The sequence below is a fragment of the Mauremys reevesii genome, linkage group 2 (assembly GCF_016161935.1).
Source record: "Mauremys reevesii isolate NIE-2019 linkage group 2, ASM1616193v1, whole genome shotgun sequence".
Lineage (NCBI taxonomy): Eukaryota > Metazoa > Chordata > Testudines > Geoemydidae > Mauremys > Mauremys reevesii.
In genome coordinates this window covers 247,944,104-247,965,211 of record NC_052624.1, presented here as the reverse complement: position 1 = coordinate 247,965,211, position 21,108 = coordinate 247,944,104, and the positions used below count along the sequence as shown (strand labels likewise).

The window sequence follows — 21,108 nt, the reverse complement described above, 5'->3', positions numbered from 1 at the left end:
GTGCTCTGGCTCCACTCCAGCTCTGGGCAAAAACCTGCAGCTCCACTGCTCTGCGCTCCAGCTCCGTGCTCCACGCTCCAGCTCCATGCTCCGCTCCAAAGCCCTGCTTTGGATATTTAAAAGCTCGCTGGCGCTGTTTGCTGACTAGGTTAGACCTCAGTGCAAACAATATTCCCATTGTTATTGCTGCTTGCTGTGTACTCCATAATATCTGAGAGAGTAAGGGGGAGACGTTTATGGCAGGGTGGGAGGTTGAGGCAAATTGCCTGGCGGCCAATTTTGAGCAGCCAGACACCAGGGCAATTAGAAGAGCACAGCTAGGCACGCTGCGCATCAGAGAGGCTTTGAAAACCAGTTTCATGACTGGCTAGACTATGGTGTGACAGTTGTGTCAACACTCCCTTTGTTGATTTAATTCCCTGTAAGCCAACCACCCTCCCCCCTTCGATCACAGCTGGCAAAGGAAATAAAGTCACTATTGTTTTGAAACCATACATTCTTTATTAATTAAAAAAAAAGTGAGATAACTGACAAGGTAGCCCTGGTGGGGTAGGAAAGGACGGAAGGACAAGGCCACATTGCTTATTGTAGCCACAATACAAATCAAAACTGTTTGAATGACAGCCTTCTGTTGCTTGGGCCATCCTCTGGAGTGGAGTGTATGGGTGCCCGGAGTGCCCCCACCCATGTTCTTGGTGTCTGGGTAAGGAGGATATGGAACTTGGGGAGGAGGGCAAGCGGTTATACAGTGGATGCAGCAACCGTCTGTGCTCTTGTTGCAGCTCCACCAGATGCCTCATCATGTCCGTTTGCTCCCCCATTGGCCTCAGCATCGCCTCCTGCCTCTTCTCATCGCACTCACTTAATGCTTTCCTGGCCTCTGCCACTGAATGCCTCCATGCATTCAACTGTGCCCTGCTTGAGCTCAGAGAACATGTCATCGTGAGTGCATTTTTTTCGCATTCTAATCTGCGATAACCTCAGAGACGGAGAAGATAGCGGGAGCACAGAAACATTTGCACCTGCGGGGGGATAAAAAGGGAGAGTAAAATGTAAGATGATACATTTCTGAGAACAAAAGGGAGACTCTTTCACAGTGAATCAAGCAATTCACAGCAGACAGAACATGTGCTTTAGGTACAAGGTCGCATTTTGCCTTTTATATTGAGCAGTATGGTGACACATCACACATGGCTGAGCAACAGAATTCGGTTTCCAGGCAGCCATGCTAAGCCAAAGGGTACACGGGGTTGGCTTCTTCTGCCTCCATAACATGTGGGAATGGTTTCCAGCTGCAACACCCACCTTTCCCATAGCACGCAATGCCAGTTGGGTTTGCCATTTAAAAGGAGGGGCTGCAGTTTTCAGGTGGATGTGCAGCACATACCTCCCCCAACCCCACTGTGTGGCTATTCTCTGGGATGATCCCTTCACCCCTCCTGCCACGACGTGGCTATTCTCAAGGATGATCCCTTTTAACCAGGTGCAAACAACCCAGCATGAACTGGGTCCTTTTACTGTTCCCTTACAAAAATTCCCCTATTTCAACCAGGTGACCATGAATGATATCACTCTCCTGAGGCTAACACAGAAAGATATAGACCGAATGTTGCTTGAATGCAACCAAAACCCAGGACCATTCGCTGCCATGCTTTGTGCTGCAATGATTCCAGAATACTTGCTACTGGCTTGGCGTAGTAACGTCTCCTACTGTGGAGGACAAAATAAGGCAGCCCTCCCCAGAAACCTGCAAAGGCTTTCAGAGTACCTCCAGGAGAGCTTCATGGAGATGTCCCTGGAGGATTCCCGCTCCATCCCCAGACACGTTAACAGACTTTTCCAGTAGCTGTACTGGCCGCAAATGCATCCCAAGTCTTCAGGGCAAATCAAACATTAAACATAATTGCTTTTAAACCCTGTACTGTAGTTACAAATGTGCACTCACCAGAAGTGTCCCTTCTCTGGCTTCAGAGTCCAGGATCCTGCCTTGGGAGGGTATTGGCTCCAGGGTGATGAAAAGGTTCTGGCTGCGGGGGAGAACGGATTCAACGTTTGCCTGCTGCGCATTCTCCTCATCATCATCCACAAAATCTTCCTTCCTGTTGAATGAGACTCTCCCCTTGCAGGTGTTCACAGACAGTGGTTGGGGTAGTGGTAGGGTCCCACCCTAGAATGCCATGCAGGTGATCATAGAAGCAGCATGTATGGGGCTCTGACCCGGAGCAACTGTTTGCCTCCTTTGTCTTTTGGTAGGCTTCCCTGAGCTCCTTAACTTTCACACTGGACTGCTGTGTGTCCCTGGTGTAGCCTCTCTCCACCATGCCTTGTGCAATTTGGGCATATATATTAGCATTTTTTCTTTTTGATTGGAGTTCTGCCTGCACAGATTCTTCTCCCTGTATAACAATCAGACCCTATGTCTCCCGTTCGGTCCATGCTGGAGCTCGTTTGCGATTCTTGGGGGACTACATGGTCACCTGTGCTGCTGAGCACGCCATGCTGACCACAAAGGAAATTAAATTCAACATTTCCTGGGGCTTTTCCTCTGTACCTGGCATCAGAGTTGAAAGTGCTGTCCAGAGCTACAGCCCTGTGATTGTGCATAATGGAAAATTAAGGCATAGCACTAAGAATCAGGAAAAGTGCATTGTATTCCTGACTCTACCACAGACTCACCCCATGAGCTGGAGCAAGTGACGTAGGCCCTGATTCAGCAATCAGTCTGTTCAGTGAAGCACGTAAGCACATCCTTAACTTTGAGCATGTACTTAAACCATCAGAGATTCACTTAAGCACTTGCTTAAAATTTTTTTATTAAACTGGGGTGTATACTCTTGCCTCAGTTTCCCTATCAAATGGGGAGCCTTCCTTGCCTCAGAAGGGTATTGCGAGTTATTCAGGTGCTACGGTGATGAGCACCTAAGTATATGAAAAATAAACAACATTAATCTGGGTGGAGGAAGCAGGTAGAAAACTACGTAACAGTAATCTTGATTTTAGCTTTCACTTTATAATCTACATAGAATCTTTTTTCAAAAAGCATCGATAAAAGGGCATAATTACATAAGACACTCCTGGAGTTCAGGAAATCTTAGAATGCTTTGCCTCATACAATACTAATCTACAGACAAAACAGAAGATATTTATGAATGAAGATGATTTTGGCTGAGCAATAATTAACAGTGAAATACCATTTGAATTCTCTGTCACACAAAGCACTGTGCTATATGTTTTGAACATTTACTTTTTTTTTTTTTTAAAGGAAGCAAAATTATTTGATACATAACAATAGCTAACATAACCCAAAGGGCTTAATTTAGCATCTATCCATAGTAATTGCTAAAATGAGCTTCCTTATGTATAAACATTTTAATAAAGCTGAGGAAATTTTCAGGCAAACAAAAAAAACTGAGTTAAGATAATGTTATGGCTGAAAATATCTATAGAATAGTTAAGAACTAATTGAACAACACTTTTGAACTCTGTAGTTTCTTTCTAAAAAGAAGCAACTCCCAAAAAAACTAATTAAAAACTCCAATCATATTTTAAAATACCTTGATATTCAAAGTTATCATGACACTTGGAGAAAGTCAGAAAACACAACCATACAGATCACCTGAACTATCTTAATTCTGTCCCCTCTCCCTCTGCCCTTCCACCCCACATGTTCTGTGCAGCTTTTGGCCCAGAAGGTTTTAATTAAGAATTTGAAAGAGGAAAGTTTGTACATTGAGAAGACACCTGACCCCTTCAGCAGAACAGCACTTTTAATTTCAAGTTTGATTCATATAACTCTTTGGCTCTTTCCACGGAATTAACTATGGGTCAGGAGACCTAAAGTTCTTTATCCTTTACAGGTAGAATTTTAGGTACGTTCTTTGTCACTAGAAGGGGAAAGGAGAACTAAGGAATTTCATATTCTGAGTCAAGTGAAAGCAAGAGGCCATTTTAGTTCTTGAACCAACCTAATTGCTGCGGGAGACTGGAGCAGATTGGTGTAAGGATGTAGACGGGGTGCTCGCCAACTGTCTGACCCTCTTCACAGAAACTATTGCAACAAAGAAGAGTAATTTAAGGCTCATCCACCTCAGGGACATGGGACCTGGGGGTGGGAAGCTGGCAAAAGTAGCAATGGGCTAGAGTTAAGTAGCAGGTGGGAACAAGATAGGTCATTAAGCACTATCTGATAGTGTCAAGAGGCATCAAGCCCTCCCTCTGGGATTTTTCTTTGGCAGGGGGAAATATGCATCCATGTCATCAATTGAGTTAGTGAAGGAGAAGGAGGCTTGTCAGCACACCAGATAACAGGGAATAAGACAATAGAAAGAGAAAGGGTCTGGCTAGCAGTCTCCCTTCATAGCTTTCAAGGGGGTTGAGGTTAACATTTTCAGAAAGTGATCAGAGGACTAAAGTGAAGTAGAAGGCTTGACCTTTGGTGTCAGAGTAGACTGGAACCCTTCCATAGAATTACAGAGTAGTAGTTATTATTAGCCACAATAACAAATTTGTTTCAGTTTGGTGGAGGAAGGAGAATTGAAGGGCTAGCTGGTACTATGCCTCTAAGACATTTTACTATTAGAGAAACCAGGTCAAGCAAGATTACCTCTTCCTCTGAAAAAGATGGACTCAGGGTTTTCCTACATTTTCCACCGAGGTTTATGCAATCAAAATAGGTTTGTCAGAACTAATGGGAGGTGAACAGCTCAGAGACAATAGGTATATCAGAGAATGTGTCACTCAACAGTTGAAAGTTCTGGGAAGAACAGCAGCAATATAACCCATATGTTGACCTGACTGTCAGAGTAGATATTTCTTGTTCTTCCTTCCCTGTATACAAGCCATCTGGTTCATGCTGAATAAAACATATATCCTCTTTGGACCAAAGTAGCTGGAGCTGCTGCTGGGGACTGACTACAAAGCAAGGCAGACATGGTAGTGATATGCAAACTAATGAATTGCATAGAGGGAAGGTAGACCAGGTTCTCTTAGGGTACGTCCATACTTTTACGGCCGGGTCAACGGGTAGCGTTCGACTTCTCGGAGTTCGAACTATCGCGTCTAATCTAGATGCGATAGTTCGAACTCCGAACGCGCTCCCGTCGACTCCGGAACTCCACCACCGCGAACGGCAGTGGCGGAGTCGACGGGGGAGCCGCAGAGTTCTATCCCGCGGCGTCTGGACAGGTAAGAAGCTCGAACTAAGGTAGTTCGACTTCAGCTACGCTATTCGCGTAGCTGAAGTCGCGTACCTTAGTTCGACCCCCCACCCTAGTGTAGACTAGGCCTTACAGTACTTAGGGCTCGTCTAGATGAACAGTGAGTACATGGCACACAAATGTGCTGTAGCTTTACACCCCAGCTTGCCATGCACTCACTGTTCATCTAACCCAGCCCATATCCACTCTCAACAAAGAACAAGGGAAACGGAAAGGCAGCAATTTAAAGATGGATTAAAAGGGAAACCCTTTTCCTCCATGACATTGTTAGCCTGTGAACCTCATCATCACAAGATACTACTGAAGCCAAGAGCTTATCACAGAGGTTTTCAAACTGTGGGGCATGCCCCCCAGGGGGGCATGGGGGAACTGTCAGGGGGACAAGTGGTGATGCCAGGAAGCTCCCACATGGTAGGGCTCGACGAGGGAGTGCCACATCCACCCTAACGCCCCTCTTTTTGTTTGGGGGAGACAACCAAATATTGTAACTCAAAGGGGCGGGGCGCTCAGCTCAAAAAATTTGAAAGCCACTGGCTTAAGTAGGATTCAAAAAGGATTAGCTATATACATGGAGAAAACAATGCAATCTGGAATTCTTGTCGCTTAAGACAAATTCTTAAGAATTGCCAGGTTGTTACTTCAACTTGTCATCAGTGTGATGACAGCAAATGGTCCAGCAGATTCAAACTGGCATATTAGAAGTGCAGAAAATACGGTATTTTAGTTATTCTTTAAATACATCTTAACTTTGATTATTGTAATGACACTAAGTACCGAACTTTAAATCTATGCCAAATAAACTGATAGTGGAAATCTAGAGTGATTTACAACCACTCTTCTTTGCAAATGACTCTGCTATTGCCTGCTGGCAGACTTTTAAGAGGCCCTGAAGTCCAACCAACACACTTCACAACAGACCTGTCTCAAATGAAATACAGAAATTACAGAATTTGTACAAGAAAGTTTAGATGGATACAACATGCAAGGTGCACACTAAATATCTTTCTGCCTCCCTTGGGATATCAGTTTAATTTGATAAGTACAACAGTTAAGCGTAATGTTAATCCTTTACAGTTTGATAAATAGAATAGTCATATGTAAATGTATCAATGGTTTCTGTGTTACTTTTTTTACTGTACTGGGAAAGACCTGTACCTGCACTTGGGCAGGGACCTGAAAATTACCACTGATGGATGGCTGCTACCGAGAATCTATTCAATGGACTGGGATCTGAGAAATATAACCCATTCTATTATGCAGTGTGTGTTCAAATTAGAATATTGTTATGACAAGCTAGAATTCCTGTTTAAAGATATCTAATAAAAGAGACTTCATAAAATTAGATAGAGAAGCCAGCTATATAAAGAGTTGATATCTATTAAATCCATATTCAACATGGGTTAGTTGTTTAAGTGGACAATGATGAATGGTTTGATTCTCCCACTGTAGTTCTCAGCTTCCAAAAATGGATTCATGAACCCTACAAGTGATTCTTAAATAAGCATGATAAAAACATTTAAGGGGAATTTTTACTGTTAGTCTTAGAGCGGAAAGATGTTAATGAGAGAAACAAAACACAGACTGAGGGTAGGGTATAACTTTACATGATAAAAAAACCTGATCCATTTGAGACAGACAATAAAAGATGCAAAGGTATTCAAAGAAAACTAGACTTCCCACTAATTTGAACACACTTCACAACATAAGGAAGGTACTTTATGACACTTTCTTTTGTTCAAAGCTATCGGAAACAAAGATTGCTTTGCAATCGAAATAAAATTACAGGGAAAAGATTAATTGAAAAATTCAGTTATAAGGTATACAGAATTTAAAATATGTTCCCTCATTCATACCAAGACCTGACACTGCTTTGCAGACTTCAACATACTGTTCAGCAAATATACTCCTGTCCTCCAACACCTATTATATTTCAATTCTGACACCTCTTTTCAGCAAAGGCTGCCAACTGTGGTGTTTTTGTGATGCGATCAAATGAGTCAGACTAAACAGGGATAAACAGAGAGAGACCAAGTTCGTTTCAGGAAAAGTTGCAAACTGAGCACTTGTAACAAAGGCCCTCTAGTTGTCCACAGAACATGTACAACAGTTAGTGGAAGTGTGTTATTACTGCAGTGCCCTTCCTCAACTCTGTTCTGGAGTGACCGGTGATCATAGAATCATAGGATCGGAAGGGACCCCTGAACATATGGCAGGACTAAGTATTACCTAGACCAGTGTTTCCCAAACTTGGGATGCCGCTTGTGTAGGGAAAACCCCCGTCGGGCCGGTTTGTTTACCTGCTGCGTCCGCAGGTCCGGCCCACTGGCCAGAGTTCACCGCTCCAGGCCAATGGGAGCTGCTGGAAGCAGCGTGGGCCAAAGGATGTACTGGCCGCCACTTCCAGCATCTCCCATTGGCCTGGAACAGTGAACTGCGGCCAGTGGGAGCCGCGATCAGCTGGACCTGCGGATGCAGCAGGTAAATAAACTGGCCCGGCCCGACAGGGGCTTTCCCTACACAAACAGCATCCCAAGTTTGGGAAACACTGACCTAGACCATCCCTGACAGGTGTTTGTCTCACCTGCTCTTAAAAATCTCCAATGATGGAGATTCCACAACTTCCCTGGGCAATTTATTCCAGTGTTTAACCACCCTGGCAGTTAGGAAGTTTTTTCCTAATGTCCAACCTAAACTGCCCTTGCTGCAATTTAAGCCCATTGCTTCTTGTTCTATCCTCAAAGGTTAAGGAGAATGTTTTTTCACCCTCCTCCTTGTAACAACGTTTTACATACTTGAAAATTGTTATGTTCCCTCTCAGTCTTTTCTTCTCCAGACTAAACTCAATTTTTTCAATCTTCCCCCATAGGTCATGTTTTCTAGACCTTTAATCATTTTTGTTGCTATCCTCCGGACTCTCCAATTTTCCATGTCTTTCCTGAAAAGCAGTGCCCAGAACTGGACACAATACTCCAAGTGAGGCCTAAACAGTATGGAGGAGAGCGGAAGAATTACTTCTCATGTCTTGCTTACAACACTCCTGCTAATACATCCCAGAATGTTTGCTTTTTTCCCCCACAACAGTGTTACATGAGTTGACTATTCATATTTAGCTTGTGATCTACTATCCCCGAGATCCCTTTCTGCAGTACTCTTCCTAGCCAGTAATTTCCCATGTTCTATGTGTGCAATTGTTTGTTCCTGCCTAAACGGAGTACTTTGCATTTGTCCTTACTGAATTTCATCCTATTTTCTTCAGGCCATTTCTCCAGATCACTTTGAATTTTAAACCTATCCACCAAAGCACTTGCAATCCCTCCCAGCTTGGTATCATCTGCAAACTTTATAAGTGTACTCTCTATACCATTATCTAAATCAGGGGTAGGCAACCTATGGCACGGGTGCCGAAGACGGCACGCTAGCTGATTTTCAGTGGCACTCACACTGCCCAGGTCCTGGCCACTGGTCCGGGGGGCTCTGCATTTTAATTTAATTTTAAATGAAGCTTCTTAAGCATTTTAAAAACCTTATTTACTTTACATACAACAATAGTTTAGTTATATATTATAGACTTATAGAAAGAGACCTTCTAAAACGTTAAAATGTATTACCGGCACGCAGAACCTTAAATCAAAGTGAACAAATGAAGACTCGGCACAGCACTTCTGAAAGGTTGCCGACCTATGATCTAAATCGTTGATGAAGTTATTGAACAGAACCGGACCCAGAACTAATCCCTGTGGGACCCCACTCAATATGCCCTTCCAGCTTGACCGTGAACCATTCATACCTACTCTCTGGGAACAGTTTTCCAACCAGTTATGCACCCACCTTAAAGTAGCTCCATCTAGGTTGTATTTCTGAAGTTTGTTTATGAGACGATCATGCAGGACAGTATCAAAAGCTTTACTAAAGTCAAGATGTATCAAATCTACCGCTTCCCCCCCATCCACAAGGCTTGTTGCCAGTAGCGTAGCTGGTGAGGAGCAGGGGGAGCGGCCACTCCCCACTGAGCACATTCCCCAAAAGTGGCACCTTTTTAATTTTTACACTCACCCCAACCGCTCCGGGTCCTCGGTGGCAATTTAGCGGCGGGTCCTTCAACCGCTCCGGGTCCTCCGAGGCAAGTCCTTCAGTCTTCGGCAGTTTTTCTTCTCCCCCCCCCCTTCCCCCGACTGCTTCAGCACCTTTTTTTTGTTTGCTCTCCCTGCTGGTAGAACCTGGCTACACCAATGCTTGTTGCCCTATCAAAGAAAGCTAGTAGGTTGGTTTGACATGATTTGTTCCTTGGCAAATCCATGCTGACTCTTACTTATCACCTTATTATCTTCTAGGTATTTGCAGATTGATTGCTTATTTGCACCATTATCTCTCCAAGTACTGAAGTTAAACTGACTGGCCTGTAATTCCCCAGGTTGTCCTTATTTCCCTTTTTATAGATGGGCATATATTTGCCTTTTTCCAGTCCTCTGGAATCTCTCCCGTCTTCTTTAGGAAGAGTGAGTAGTTATCCATATATCTAATCCATCAGCATTTCTAACCCATCCATCACACTATCCTATAGGTGTCATTCAGTCCTTGGCCTCTCTGCTATGACTGAGGACAAACAGTGCCAACTAGTATATGTGATTATGGGGTTTGTGATGTGGACACTTAGTAACTGTTTGAAGATCATCAACTAATTTCACAGAAGGCCGCTGAAAGATTATTGGTTGTCTGGGCTTGATTCAAACTGGCGTCAGGGAAGAAAAAAGTGTGGTATTCTACCACTAGTCCTTGGGTTTTCCATTCCTGGGACTTCTGATTTACACAAAAATTTCATTCTGATCATTTTTATATTATTTGAAGTCTTTGGATATAGTTGGTTTTTCCTCTTACATCTGTCGGAATCCCAAGAACGTGTGTTTAAAGTAATACATGCGTCAGAAATCAGGGTGGTGGATGGGACAGCTAAATTTTCTGTCTGAGAAGGTCTGAGCTATGGCTTTTTGCACTAAAAGTTAATTCCCTACCTTGGCTTTTTTCTTATTTACACTATGCATTACTACTCCAGTGAGACACATGCACACAGTTTGACATCAAACCATGTAAACCTTATTAATCCAAGAATTTGCATCAATTTTATACAACCAAAAGAGATATGCAATCCCTATGAAAGCCCTGTGACATGCCAAGGTACCACTATTGGTAGGAAAGAAGACTATCCTAGCATCATTGTGCAATCCTCTGCACTAAATTAATTATGTAAGGAAACTAAGCACAGCAGATTGTATGGTACTGTAGCTGAACCTGATAATCTCTAATTTAGATTAACGTGGTCTTGACATTTACTGACAGCTTGTGGCCAGCTGCAATTATCCCTGGAGCTGAAACATGCAACTTCACAAAAACAAAAATTTCTGCAGAGCTGGATTTCAACTGAAAACTTTTGTCCTCAGTATTTAAAAATGGTTCAAAGTATCTCCTGATAAAACAAGAACTTGTTCAATAAAAAACAGAAGCAGAATGGAAGAGAGCTCCAGGGCCTGAAAACATTACCAACAGCCCTCTTTTAGCTAAAGGACTAACTCTGCTGCAGCCATGAGAAAAATAGGAGACCTATGGCAGGGACCAGAGCAGTGCTCTAGTTAGAAGCCCAGTGTGTTCCTTCCCCAGAACTTGCTAGGAAGGGGAGCACTGTTCACCTGCCAGCAAAGCACTGCCTCTTGACCCTGCCAGGGTTCCTAAATGTCTGATCAATTTGGAACACTCTCATTCTCTTGTTGTGAGTGAGAAGGAGCTTGGCTCTGATCTCTATCCCCCTACTCCTGGCTTCCAGGTTTAAATGTGAGCTTTCAAGCATTGAAGCTCAGGGTGCAGCAGTGAATCCAGCCAGATACTTGCCAGCACTCACACACTTACCGGAAAGAGTTCTTGCTTTGCCAGTAGCCAGGCCATTTACAAGCCTTGCCAGGCCAAACTGAGAACACATGCGTGACCTGGAGAAATAATTAAAGAGTCTAATTTAAACGTCCAGGATCTTTGCAGTCAAAATATGTCTCAGGCAATAAAATGAAGAACGGAAAAAAATACTGTAAATTACACTCTTTTGGTATTTGACATAAACTCCATATGTCCAGGATGAGACAGTAACTGTTTTTTGCCCAATGTCAGTATCACCAACAGTAAATTTACGAAGCTTAATGTGTTAATCTCTGGTTCACCATCAAATGCAGATTAACAGCAACCTTTAATCAAAACCTCTGAACATAGTTGACTTTATTAATATAATACATTGACTCCTTGCTATAAATGCAGTCAAGATTATTGTATAAGATCTTACATTTTTATGTAAAAAAAACGTAAATATCCATGTTTGTTATATTCTAAACCCATCTTTGCCTCCCTCACAAGTGTGTGTAAACTTTGTCACACTAATAATCTACCATTTGTTTTCTCACCAAAAGGGTCAAACTATTCAAAATAATCCCAATGGCTTTATTACAGATTTAAAGGGCCTCTTTTTGAAAATAGAAAATTTTAAGATTATTTATTGGTAGAAGTTTAGAAATCAACAAACAATTATATAAAAGTGACAGACAACTTTATCTCAGCATGCTTATAAAAAGGTAATCTGGAGCTTTGTTGCATCAGTCATCCTTTTTGATTACTCATATACAGTTAAAAAAAATCCTGGGTTAACATTTTGGATATGTTTGCATATGAGTGGATGAGAGGGTTAGAGCTGAAAAAACAAACACTGAAATCCTTGTGGTGTGTTACAGGCTAACTTTCAGTCTCCCGTTTCCTTAAGAGGTTGTAGAGTTGTCACCTACATTTTTTAAAAATATATTTTTTTTAAATAGTGAGAGCTGGCTAGGACTAACAAAGTCCATTTCCACTATGACAGCTCCTTTGTTCAAATTTAGCACAGCACCTGTGCTAGCCTGATTATTTGCACTAAAAATGGAAAACAGATGTTTGGGGAAACTGTATGAAAGAATGCCTGTGGACATTTTTAAATTGTCCTTGCATGAGTTCAACCTTCTTCCCCATGATCACTCTCAGACCATCAGGGCCTACTCCTGTCACCTCTGACTCTGCTTGCCAGGGAGGTATTGGTTACTATGTCATTTACTGTATAGCCTCAATTCTTGTAGAGAATACTCTTTTTGTGGGTAGTTCCCTTGATTAGGTACTATCCAGCTTGAGTTAAGGGAAGAAGAATCTGACCATAAGTGACAAGTCTCAGCCCTAGTTTCCCTGTGATTAAGTCTTTCCACTGGAAGGCAATTCATGAAGCAAGTAATGATAATAACTTTAAACTATTTCTCTACAGTGCTAACAAGCAGGCCTAGGTATATTCATTTAATTCCCTTTCTCAAAAAAACATACATCGGGAAAACAGAACTCAGCATTCATAGAAAACAAGCAAACCCCATGGATTGAGGGTCCTTGTGGATTTTCCAGTTTTCCGCAGAATCTAAGTGTTAATTTTGTAAATCATGTTCCTAGCAAGAGAGATTATTATAAAGTTGCTTAAATGTACACAGAATTTTAAAGACAAATATTTAGTCATTGTGACCATCATCATTACAATTATTTTTATTTCCTCCTACCTTCAGGCCAAATCATGGCTCACGGATCTGCCTGTGGACCACATCACGCACTGAATGGGGAATTAGCCACCTCTATGGCTCCATTACACTTTTCCCAAGATCCTGCAGAGGGCTCACCTTGGGTTTTGGGCTACCATACACTAGGGAGAGGGAGCCACTGGGTGGGCCCAAATTGGTTCCAGTCCTGTGAACTTTCCTCAGGAAAAAGTAATACAGTCCCAGGCTCTCTTAGCTTATCCACAGGCTCCCTCTGGTGTAAAGAGACCTCTTTAGGGGAGGAGTTGGAGGCAGCTGTGACTGGGGGGGTGGGGGGGAATCTAACAGTGAGGTTCTCTTGGCACCACACTGCCAAGGAGTAGGAAGAGATACTGGGTCTCCATAGCTGGCAGAGCATCCACAGGGATTGCCTTTGTATCCTGCAAATCCCAGAGGACCAGACAGACTGCTCATTCAGCAGGGGCAAAGAAACCCCAACACCACAGTATGAGGGAAAACTCAATGGGCAACGTTTACTGAGACTTCTTCCCCTTGGCTCCTTCCTATGGATCTGATTACAGAAGGGGGAAATCCAGCCCTTCATCATCACACAATAGTTATCAAAAGAAGCTTATAAAAACTGAGAGAAGCTGGAGGGCCGTCCTAGAATCCATTTTCTTGATATAAAATATTGAAATCTTGTGGTTTGAAACAAACGCATTACCCCCCCCCCCCACCCTAATACTGCATTCACTATGAACTTACAACTCTCATGAATTAGCACTGGGTGCTGTTATTCCCCATTTTCTAATACAGCACTTTACTGTGTTCGTTACTTATATGCAGCATAGCCCCCCATTTTACAAGTTTTAAATGTATTTATTTATTTTTACTTAAGAAAAATTAATTCCATTGACATTTTCATTTTGGAATCCCCTATCTGTTTTTCACAAAAGTCTCTTTCATCCTGCAAACCTTCACCAGTGTGAGTAGTTCCATTAAAGTTAACAGGACTACTCATAAGTAAAAATTTGCCACTTAAGACCAGCAGGATCGGGCCATAGCTGCTTGGAAGGTTCTCCAGCACAGGATATAGCTTCAATATTGATCATATCTATCTGAACTCCTTGCTATAATATTGTTATGACTTAAATACAATCAGATTCTTAAGATATGAGGACAACAGTACTCTTTAAATAGGTATTTAAGCGCAGGATCACTCATGCTATTTTTCTACTGGACTTGAAAAACAGAGAGAGAATGAAAGTGACATGATACACTCACAAAGAAAATATTTTGCATCTATTTTGGCTTTGATTTCTACCCCATTGACTTCAATGGGGAGTGCTCAGCTTAAAAATCAATGGCATAACGTGGCCTGAGAAGTACCTTGTTTTGCCTTCCAACTACAAAAATATTAGTGCCATTAAAATTCAGAAAATTAGCACCATGCTTTGCTGTGAAAAAATTGTTGCTGAACTAGACTGAACTGCCTCAAGTTTCCAACTAGTGATAAACTGCAATAAAAATCAAGAGTCAAAACGTTAAGACTGAAAATTCATATTAAGTGTCTCTCCCAAATAACAGATTCACTTACAAGTATACAAAGCTACAAACTCAGAGATTTGTTCTATGTTCTTACGCCATGTCCCTCACTGTGGTACTTGTGCAACTTAATAGCTAGCTTTTCACAAAATACTATAGATTTTAAAAAAATTATATTCTCCTTTGACATTTTCCTCTTAGAACCCCTGTTCAAAAATGGAACGGACCTCTGGCAAGCGCCACACCTGCAGGAAAAAGAAAAGGCTGATGCTGAATTGTTGGACAGCTCCCTTCAACACAGTGAAGCAATCACATTAAAGAAAGCTTTGGGGTGGGTCAATAGGGGACCAGGAATGAGAATGCATTAGTGTTATAGGTATATGGAGGGGCATGGCATATACAGGATGGCAAAAAGGTGGAAGGAGAGGAAGGGAAGGGAAACGTATGCCTCTCATCCTTTAGAATCTATGTTTCAGTATAGACTTTTAGGTCTTGATTAAAAAAACCACATAAGCATATGTTTAACTCCACAGAATTTAAAATTAAACACATGCTTAAATATTTTTGTCTTGTGGCTTGATCTTGTTCCAATTCGACGCAATGGAAAAATTCTCACCATCTTGAATAGTGCAGGATCAAGTCCTTCGTGCTTACATAAACATCCCTCACTATGCATTTAGGTAATGGAAAATCCTTCAAAGAGAATGGCAGTACATCTGACTCGGTTTTATTTATTTAAAAAACAAACAAGGAACAGTCAGACTACTGATAGCTTGCATTAATAATTGCTGTTACTTAGCTTTGCAAAGAGGATAATATTACTGATTAGTCAACATTAACTGGACAACTAGGACTCGTACAAGCATCAGTTCTTACGTTTTTAAAATGCTGTGATAATTTCAAAACAGAAATTTATTGGTTTCAGTCCCAATGCAGTTTTGGATAGCTTACTGTCATAACAATTTAATTAGGAATAATTACCCAGAAGTCATTTTCTCATAAGTCCCCATTTCATTTTTAATTTATAATACCTGCAGCCAGTTTGCACACACAATAAATGTTGATTGTTTATATTTGACCTCATATTTCATGTCTGATATTACAGGTGAAATGTAAAGCCCTCATGTAGTGCAAAAAACTAAAACAAACCTCTGAATTGAACTGGTTGCTTACACTATGAATAGCCATTACTCCCTTCTCCTCTGCTCAGACAGCCAATCATCCATCCCCATTTTATTACAGAAGTTAATGTTTGCACTGAACATCCCAACTCCTCCCACGAGCCTTTCCCCTCCCAGCACATGATTCAGTCCTGGAAACAAAATTTATTTGGAATTATTAATTAAATAATTAAATAGAATCTATTCAGCATCAGCCTAATAGACTGCTGTCAGGAAGTTTTTCTGATATTCATCACACTATATTTACCCACTCCACTCCCCCAAGTTACCTTTTACATTAAAGTACTTTGTTTCTACCTATAGAACATATTGTTTTACCAAAAGGAAACTGAGACACAGTGGCTGTAGAAACACAGAAGGTCTGTCTTTGTACAGCACTTAGCACAATGGAACTCTGGTCCATGACAGTAACACAAATGATAAATAATAGTTCTCTGATCCATCATATTCTAATGTGATAAGGCAATGTTACATATTTGTTTTACTGCTAATCCTATTACATTAAACTATGTTAAGTATTCTGTACAGCATTGTGCGCGTGTTGGGAGTGTGCACAGACACTGCCCCTTCCCTCATGTGACTAATATCCTCTATATTTCACAAATGCAAAACAACACAAAATAATATGAAAAAAGAACAAACTACATAAAGTGAAAAACTCTCCCTGCAGCAGCAGCTCCTGTCCAGCAGGGCTGGGCCTGACTCCCCACTCCAGGCTCACAGATTTGCAGAACCACTCACATTTGGCCTGCCCTCCCCTCCTCTCCTCTCCCCAGTCATGATGAAGGGGGTGGCCAGGCCACATTTTAACGGGACTACAACCTCGTGTGGCAGGTAGCTATGCCCAGAGCGGGGAGCTGGGCCCAGCCCTGTGGGACAGAAGCTGCCACTGTGGAATGGTCTCACTCTGCAAACCCTCCCCCACCCCAAGTCTCCCACCCAACCAAGGAAAGGGGATAGGGAAGTGGTCCCTGGGTCTAATGGGGGGGAAGGGTGGCTGGGTGGGTCTGTGAGGGAGGGGACAACTTAAGGGGGTGGTGGGAGAGCCCAGTAAGGGGTTCCTGGGGAAACAGAGAAGGGACTGGAGTGCAGTGGGGACTGCAAACAAAGCAGTAGGGGTTGGGAAGATCTGTGGTGTCCCATGAGGTTTGTGTCACTGAGTGGGATGGAGAGGTAGGGATTATCTGGGGGCTACGGAACTGGGTAAATTTCAAGGGGGGGAACCTAAGTAGCTGTCTGGGATGGGTAATAGTGGTGGGGGCTGTTAAACAACTCAATGCGTGGAATAATACATTATACTTAATAAAATGATGTAGCATAGATTAACTGGGTTTATACACTGTTTTCATTTATATACAGTCATCTGTGCATTTTATTTATTTTTTATTACATTTAAATTAAACATTTGAATGGATAAAATAATAAACGCCCCAAAAATAAAATGAAAAATTTAAAAGAATGTCATAAGGCACTAGCAATATCTATGTAACCACAACTTTGGAACAACAACTTCCTAACTAGATTTCAAGAAAATAAGATAAAAACTAAAGTGGTTGCTGAAAAGAGTTGCCAAACAAGTTTTACTTACTGGGAGGATTAGATAATACAGGCTGCGATTCAGCAAAGCACTTGAGTACCTGTCTAACTTTAAGCATGGTCTTATAACTAATTGAAGTCAATAGGTCTTGAGCACATGCTTAAAATTAGACATGTATTTAAATGCTTTTCTGAATGGGGATGGATTTAAGCATATGCTTAGATGCTTTGCTGAACCAGGGCAATAGCATGGAGGGAGACAGTATCTCTTACGCATTGTCTCAATTAAAATGACAAGTATATATTTATTCATATGTAAGTTTAACTGTTGCATTTACGTTCCCATTTCTTATCTAAAATGTTCTTTTAAAAAAATGATTTGAAAGCCAAAATGCCTTTCACCTAGCTTTTCTTAAGCCAGGATAGAGAGGCTTCATCCAACCCTGCACACCGAAGACAGACTGAGTTAATAACGCCATGCCTCCTGGAAGAGCTGCTCAAAAGCTTTTAGGAAATGAAATTAAAACACATGACCACAATGAAAAAGGAACTCTCCTTCAGTACTATAAATATCCCAGATACTATGTGACATGCCTGCAAATGATTTCATTTAACTATATTATATTAAAGTAAAAGCAATACATAGCTAAATCAATGCATAATTTACTCAGCAGCGTAACATCTGTTTTATAGGACACAGACTGTTTTATATGAATTCTAACAGATCAATGTCAACTTAGCCTTTTAATTACTCTGATGAATTTATTTAACAAGATGCCCTACATCAACTATAGCCTTGCAATTTCCACTTGTTTCCAAAGGAAATTTATGGGGTTAGTAAGTCGGGGTCTAATATGCAATACCATCATATCTGAAAAAAAAATGGATAGTCTTGAAGTCAGATTCAGACTCTGGTCTCTTGTATCAAGAGCTGGAGAAGACTGAACATGGCATGAAATACATCTGCATAGTCTGAAGCAATGAACCAAATTTCTTTATTATAATGACATGTTTGCAAATCCTGCAATGTCAGCACTGACCTCTGCGTAGCTGATTTCCCTGCATTGATACCCAAGGAGTGGAGACAGGATAGTCAGAAAGTGGATTCATGCCTCTAGTGCAGTTTGCCTCACTAATTTCCTATAAAAGCAGCAGGGATGAAGAACCTTTTCTGGTAAACAATACTCATGTATTCTTTTAAATTTATTCATCAAACATACAAAAAGTCCAAATACTCAATTATCTGGCAAATAAAGAACTGCAATACTACTAATGACTACAAAAACCTTTCAAATCCTTCATATGAACACTAGCCACGGATGTCAGAAAGATTTCCAGCCTAATACCAGTATATGTTTAATATATACCATCAATAAAATAAACCTTGATTTGGCTAATGTTATAATTTACCATTTGCTACCCCTACATTCAACATTGGTTTTGGAAATTTATTTAAAAATGTGCAAATGTTGGGTTTTTTAACTATCATAATTTCATTGCACAACAGGGCTACTTTTTGTTTAATGTTACTCTAGTGTCATTAGTTTAGTGCTATGTGACCGCTGAACCCAGCCTCAAATTAAAACAGGGAATCATGTAAATGACAATTTAATATGCAACGTTTAAAAGTGCACTTTTTTCATATCAACATTGTTTATTTTCTAACTTAGGTAGCATCTAAATGGTATTCTCTGAGTTCATTATGGTCAGTCTAGGAAGGAAACTGCTTGCAGATTTACAGATTGTGGCAGCCTGGTGGGAATTACTGTATTTTATAAGGATTATGTTGCTAATAATACAACCCTTTAGAGGCTCTCTCCCCAGAAATAGCCACTCTCCTGAAAAGCAGCATTAGCAGCTGAAATCAGTATTCCACACCAGCTACCAGCAACAATCGAAGATGCAGAACAATAATTATAAAAGGCAAAGTATGAAAGCACTGGAAATAAACATGGACTCAGGCAGGAGATTGGGGATTCTTATTATTTGTGTTACAGCAGTGCTCACAATGAACAGGTCCTTTCTGGACATTTTGAAGCAGAACTCCTCATTGAAGTCGCTGCTTAAAAATTAGTAGCAAGACGTAACCCAGAAAGGGACACAATCACTAGCCCAAACTAGAGTTTAAAATCTAAGAAACAAACAAATGAAAGGATTGGGGAGAGATGAAACCCACACAATGAAGAATGTGTAAATTTTCAATTATCGTTTATCCCAATCTAGCCCTCTGTCAAGCCATTACTGGTTAGCTGTTTAAGAAATTATAACAGTTTCTTTTGATAGTCAATGGAATCACCTTCCATTTCAATATAACAGAAATTATTTTATACAAATATTGACTGGCTCAGAGGCGAACAGCACTTAGGTTTTCCCTTTGGACAGTGTTTTTCTGGAAACTTGTGTGTTATGCTGTCCAAAGCAAAAGGTTGTTGGTAGTAGGCACAATTTCAGGAGCTATTTTTACATGAAGACAAAATTTATTTATTTTACTGATATTTCCACTAGACAGTGCCATGGGTTGTTTTATTAGCATGCACTGAAATCTTTGAGCCCACTTCCTCTCACCTGCACCAGCAGAATCACATTGGCTTCAATGGAGCTACTCCTGCTTCACACCAGTGTAACTGAAAAGAGAATCAGGCCAAATGCGCACTGCCTGTTCAAAGCGCAAAAAGGGGCTTTGACTTGCCAGCCTCCATGAAGTCCCTGACTAAAGGAAAGCCAATAAGTATGAGACACGGAGGGACTTAGTGAATCTCCTTTTCCAAGCAACCAGAATGACCACATTGCCTAGCCTTTCCATAGATACTCTCACTGGACATTGGTGAAGACCCCAGCAGGACAAAAAAGAGAAAATCTGGGCCGTGACAATATCTGGTCCCAGCCCTCACAAATTCTACTTTCTAAACAGAGCTAGTGTCAAATCAAGCTGCTGCTTTTGCACCAAATCCCATGCCCTGATGCATCCTGCCACAACAGCACTGCAAAAACCTCCATCTGGCCCCTGGATCAGCTAATTTTTGTCCCTGACTCTGAAAATTCCCTGGCTAAATAGAGAACCTATTTAGTGGCCCCTACTGCACCTCAAAAATCTGATGTGCCTGTGCCCAACAGCAACACAAACATTGGGACCTGGATCCTGCCAAGTTCTGGAATTTGAGGTGCTGGGGCCCAGAACTGTCATGGTCTAACTTTCAACCATGCCCCCCTCCCAGACCCAAGCGATGGCCCCTTTCACATGCACCATAGAGGACAAGGGCCCTCGTCCAGCTTTGGCTGTTCGACTTCTAACACCGACTCTTGGGACAAACCCAAGGGAAGGAAGCGCATTTTCACGGGGTTCTCCTGTGCCTCCGCCTCACACCCCGCGCCCCGTTTCTCCTAGGAGAGTCTCCTGCACCCCCCCCCCTGCCCAAGAGAGCAAGCGCCGGGGCCCATTCCCAAGCCAGGCCGGCCCGACCCTCAGGAGGGGTCAGCTCCCGCCCCACCGCAGGGCTGCAGCCCCGGCTAACGTGCTGGGCTATGGCCGCTCACCAGGTACCAGACGCCGAGGATGATGGTCCCGGTGCGCACATGGCAGCACAGGCAGCAGCTGTTGGAGTAGAACCGAGCCCACGGGGAACTCATCGTCCTCATCGCCTCGCGGCCGCCCTGCACAAAGCTCCGCTTCCCCCTGGGGCCGCCCGAGGGTGCCGGGGCGCAGCGAGCGGCGCCTGCTGCAGCTTCTGTGCGGCTGAGCACGGAGCGCGGGAGCGAGGGACACCACGCGGGCAGCGCGCGCCGTCAGCTGCCCCCCCAGGCCCGCAGTTCCATGACGTCACCAAATCTCTATCCCTGGGAAAGCGAGAGAGGCGGAGACCCATCGGGCCGCGCGCGCCCCAGCTGGGGGGGGGGGGAAGGTTTCCCACATGGATAAAGCGGGCACGACACGTGCCGACAGGCAACTGCCATTGACTCCGGTGTCTCTCTCTCCCCTTATACCTGCAATTCAATTGCTGTGACAGTTCCAAGCACCAGGCCAGGGGACGTGACCAAAGCCCTCAGTGATGCTCCCGAACA

The 21,108-nt window shown here is 42.4% G+C and overlaps 1 protein-coding gene across 1 annotated transcript in view; it reads right to left on the bottom strand.

Annotated features, from left to right (window-relative positions):
• Positions 1–20,838, bottom strand: part of LAPTM4B (lysosomal protein transmembrane 4 beta) — a 123,922-nt gene extending 103,084 nt beyond the window's left edge. Inside the window, exon 1 of the mRNA XM_039521938.1 lies at positions 20,584–20,838. Coding sequence (XP_039377872.1) covers positions 20,584–20,685 — 102 coding nt within the window. The 5' untranslated portion in view covers positions 20,686–20,838. The remainder of the gene's footprint in view (positions 1–20,583) is intronic.
• Positions 20,839–21,108: the final 270 nt, after the last annotated feature.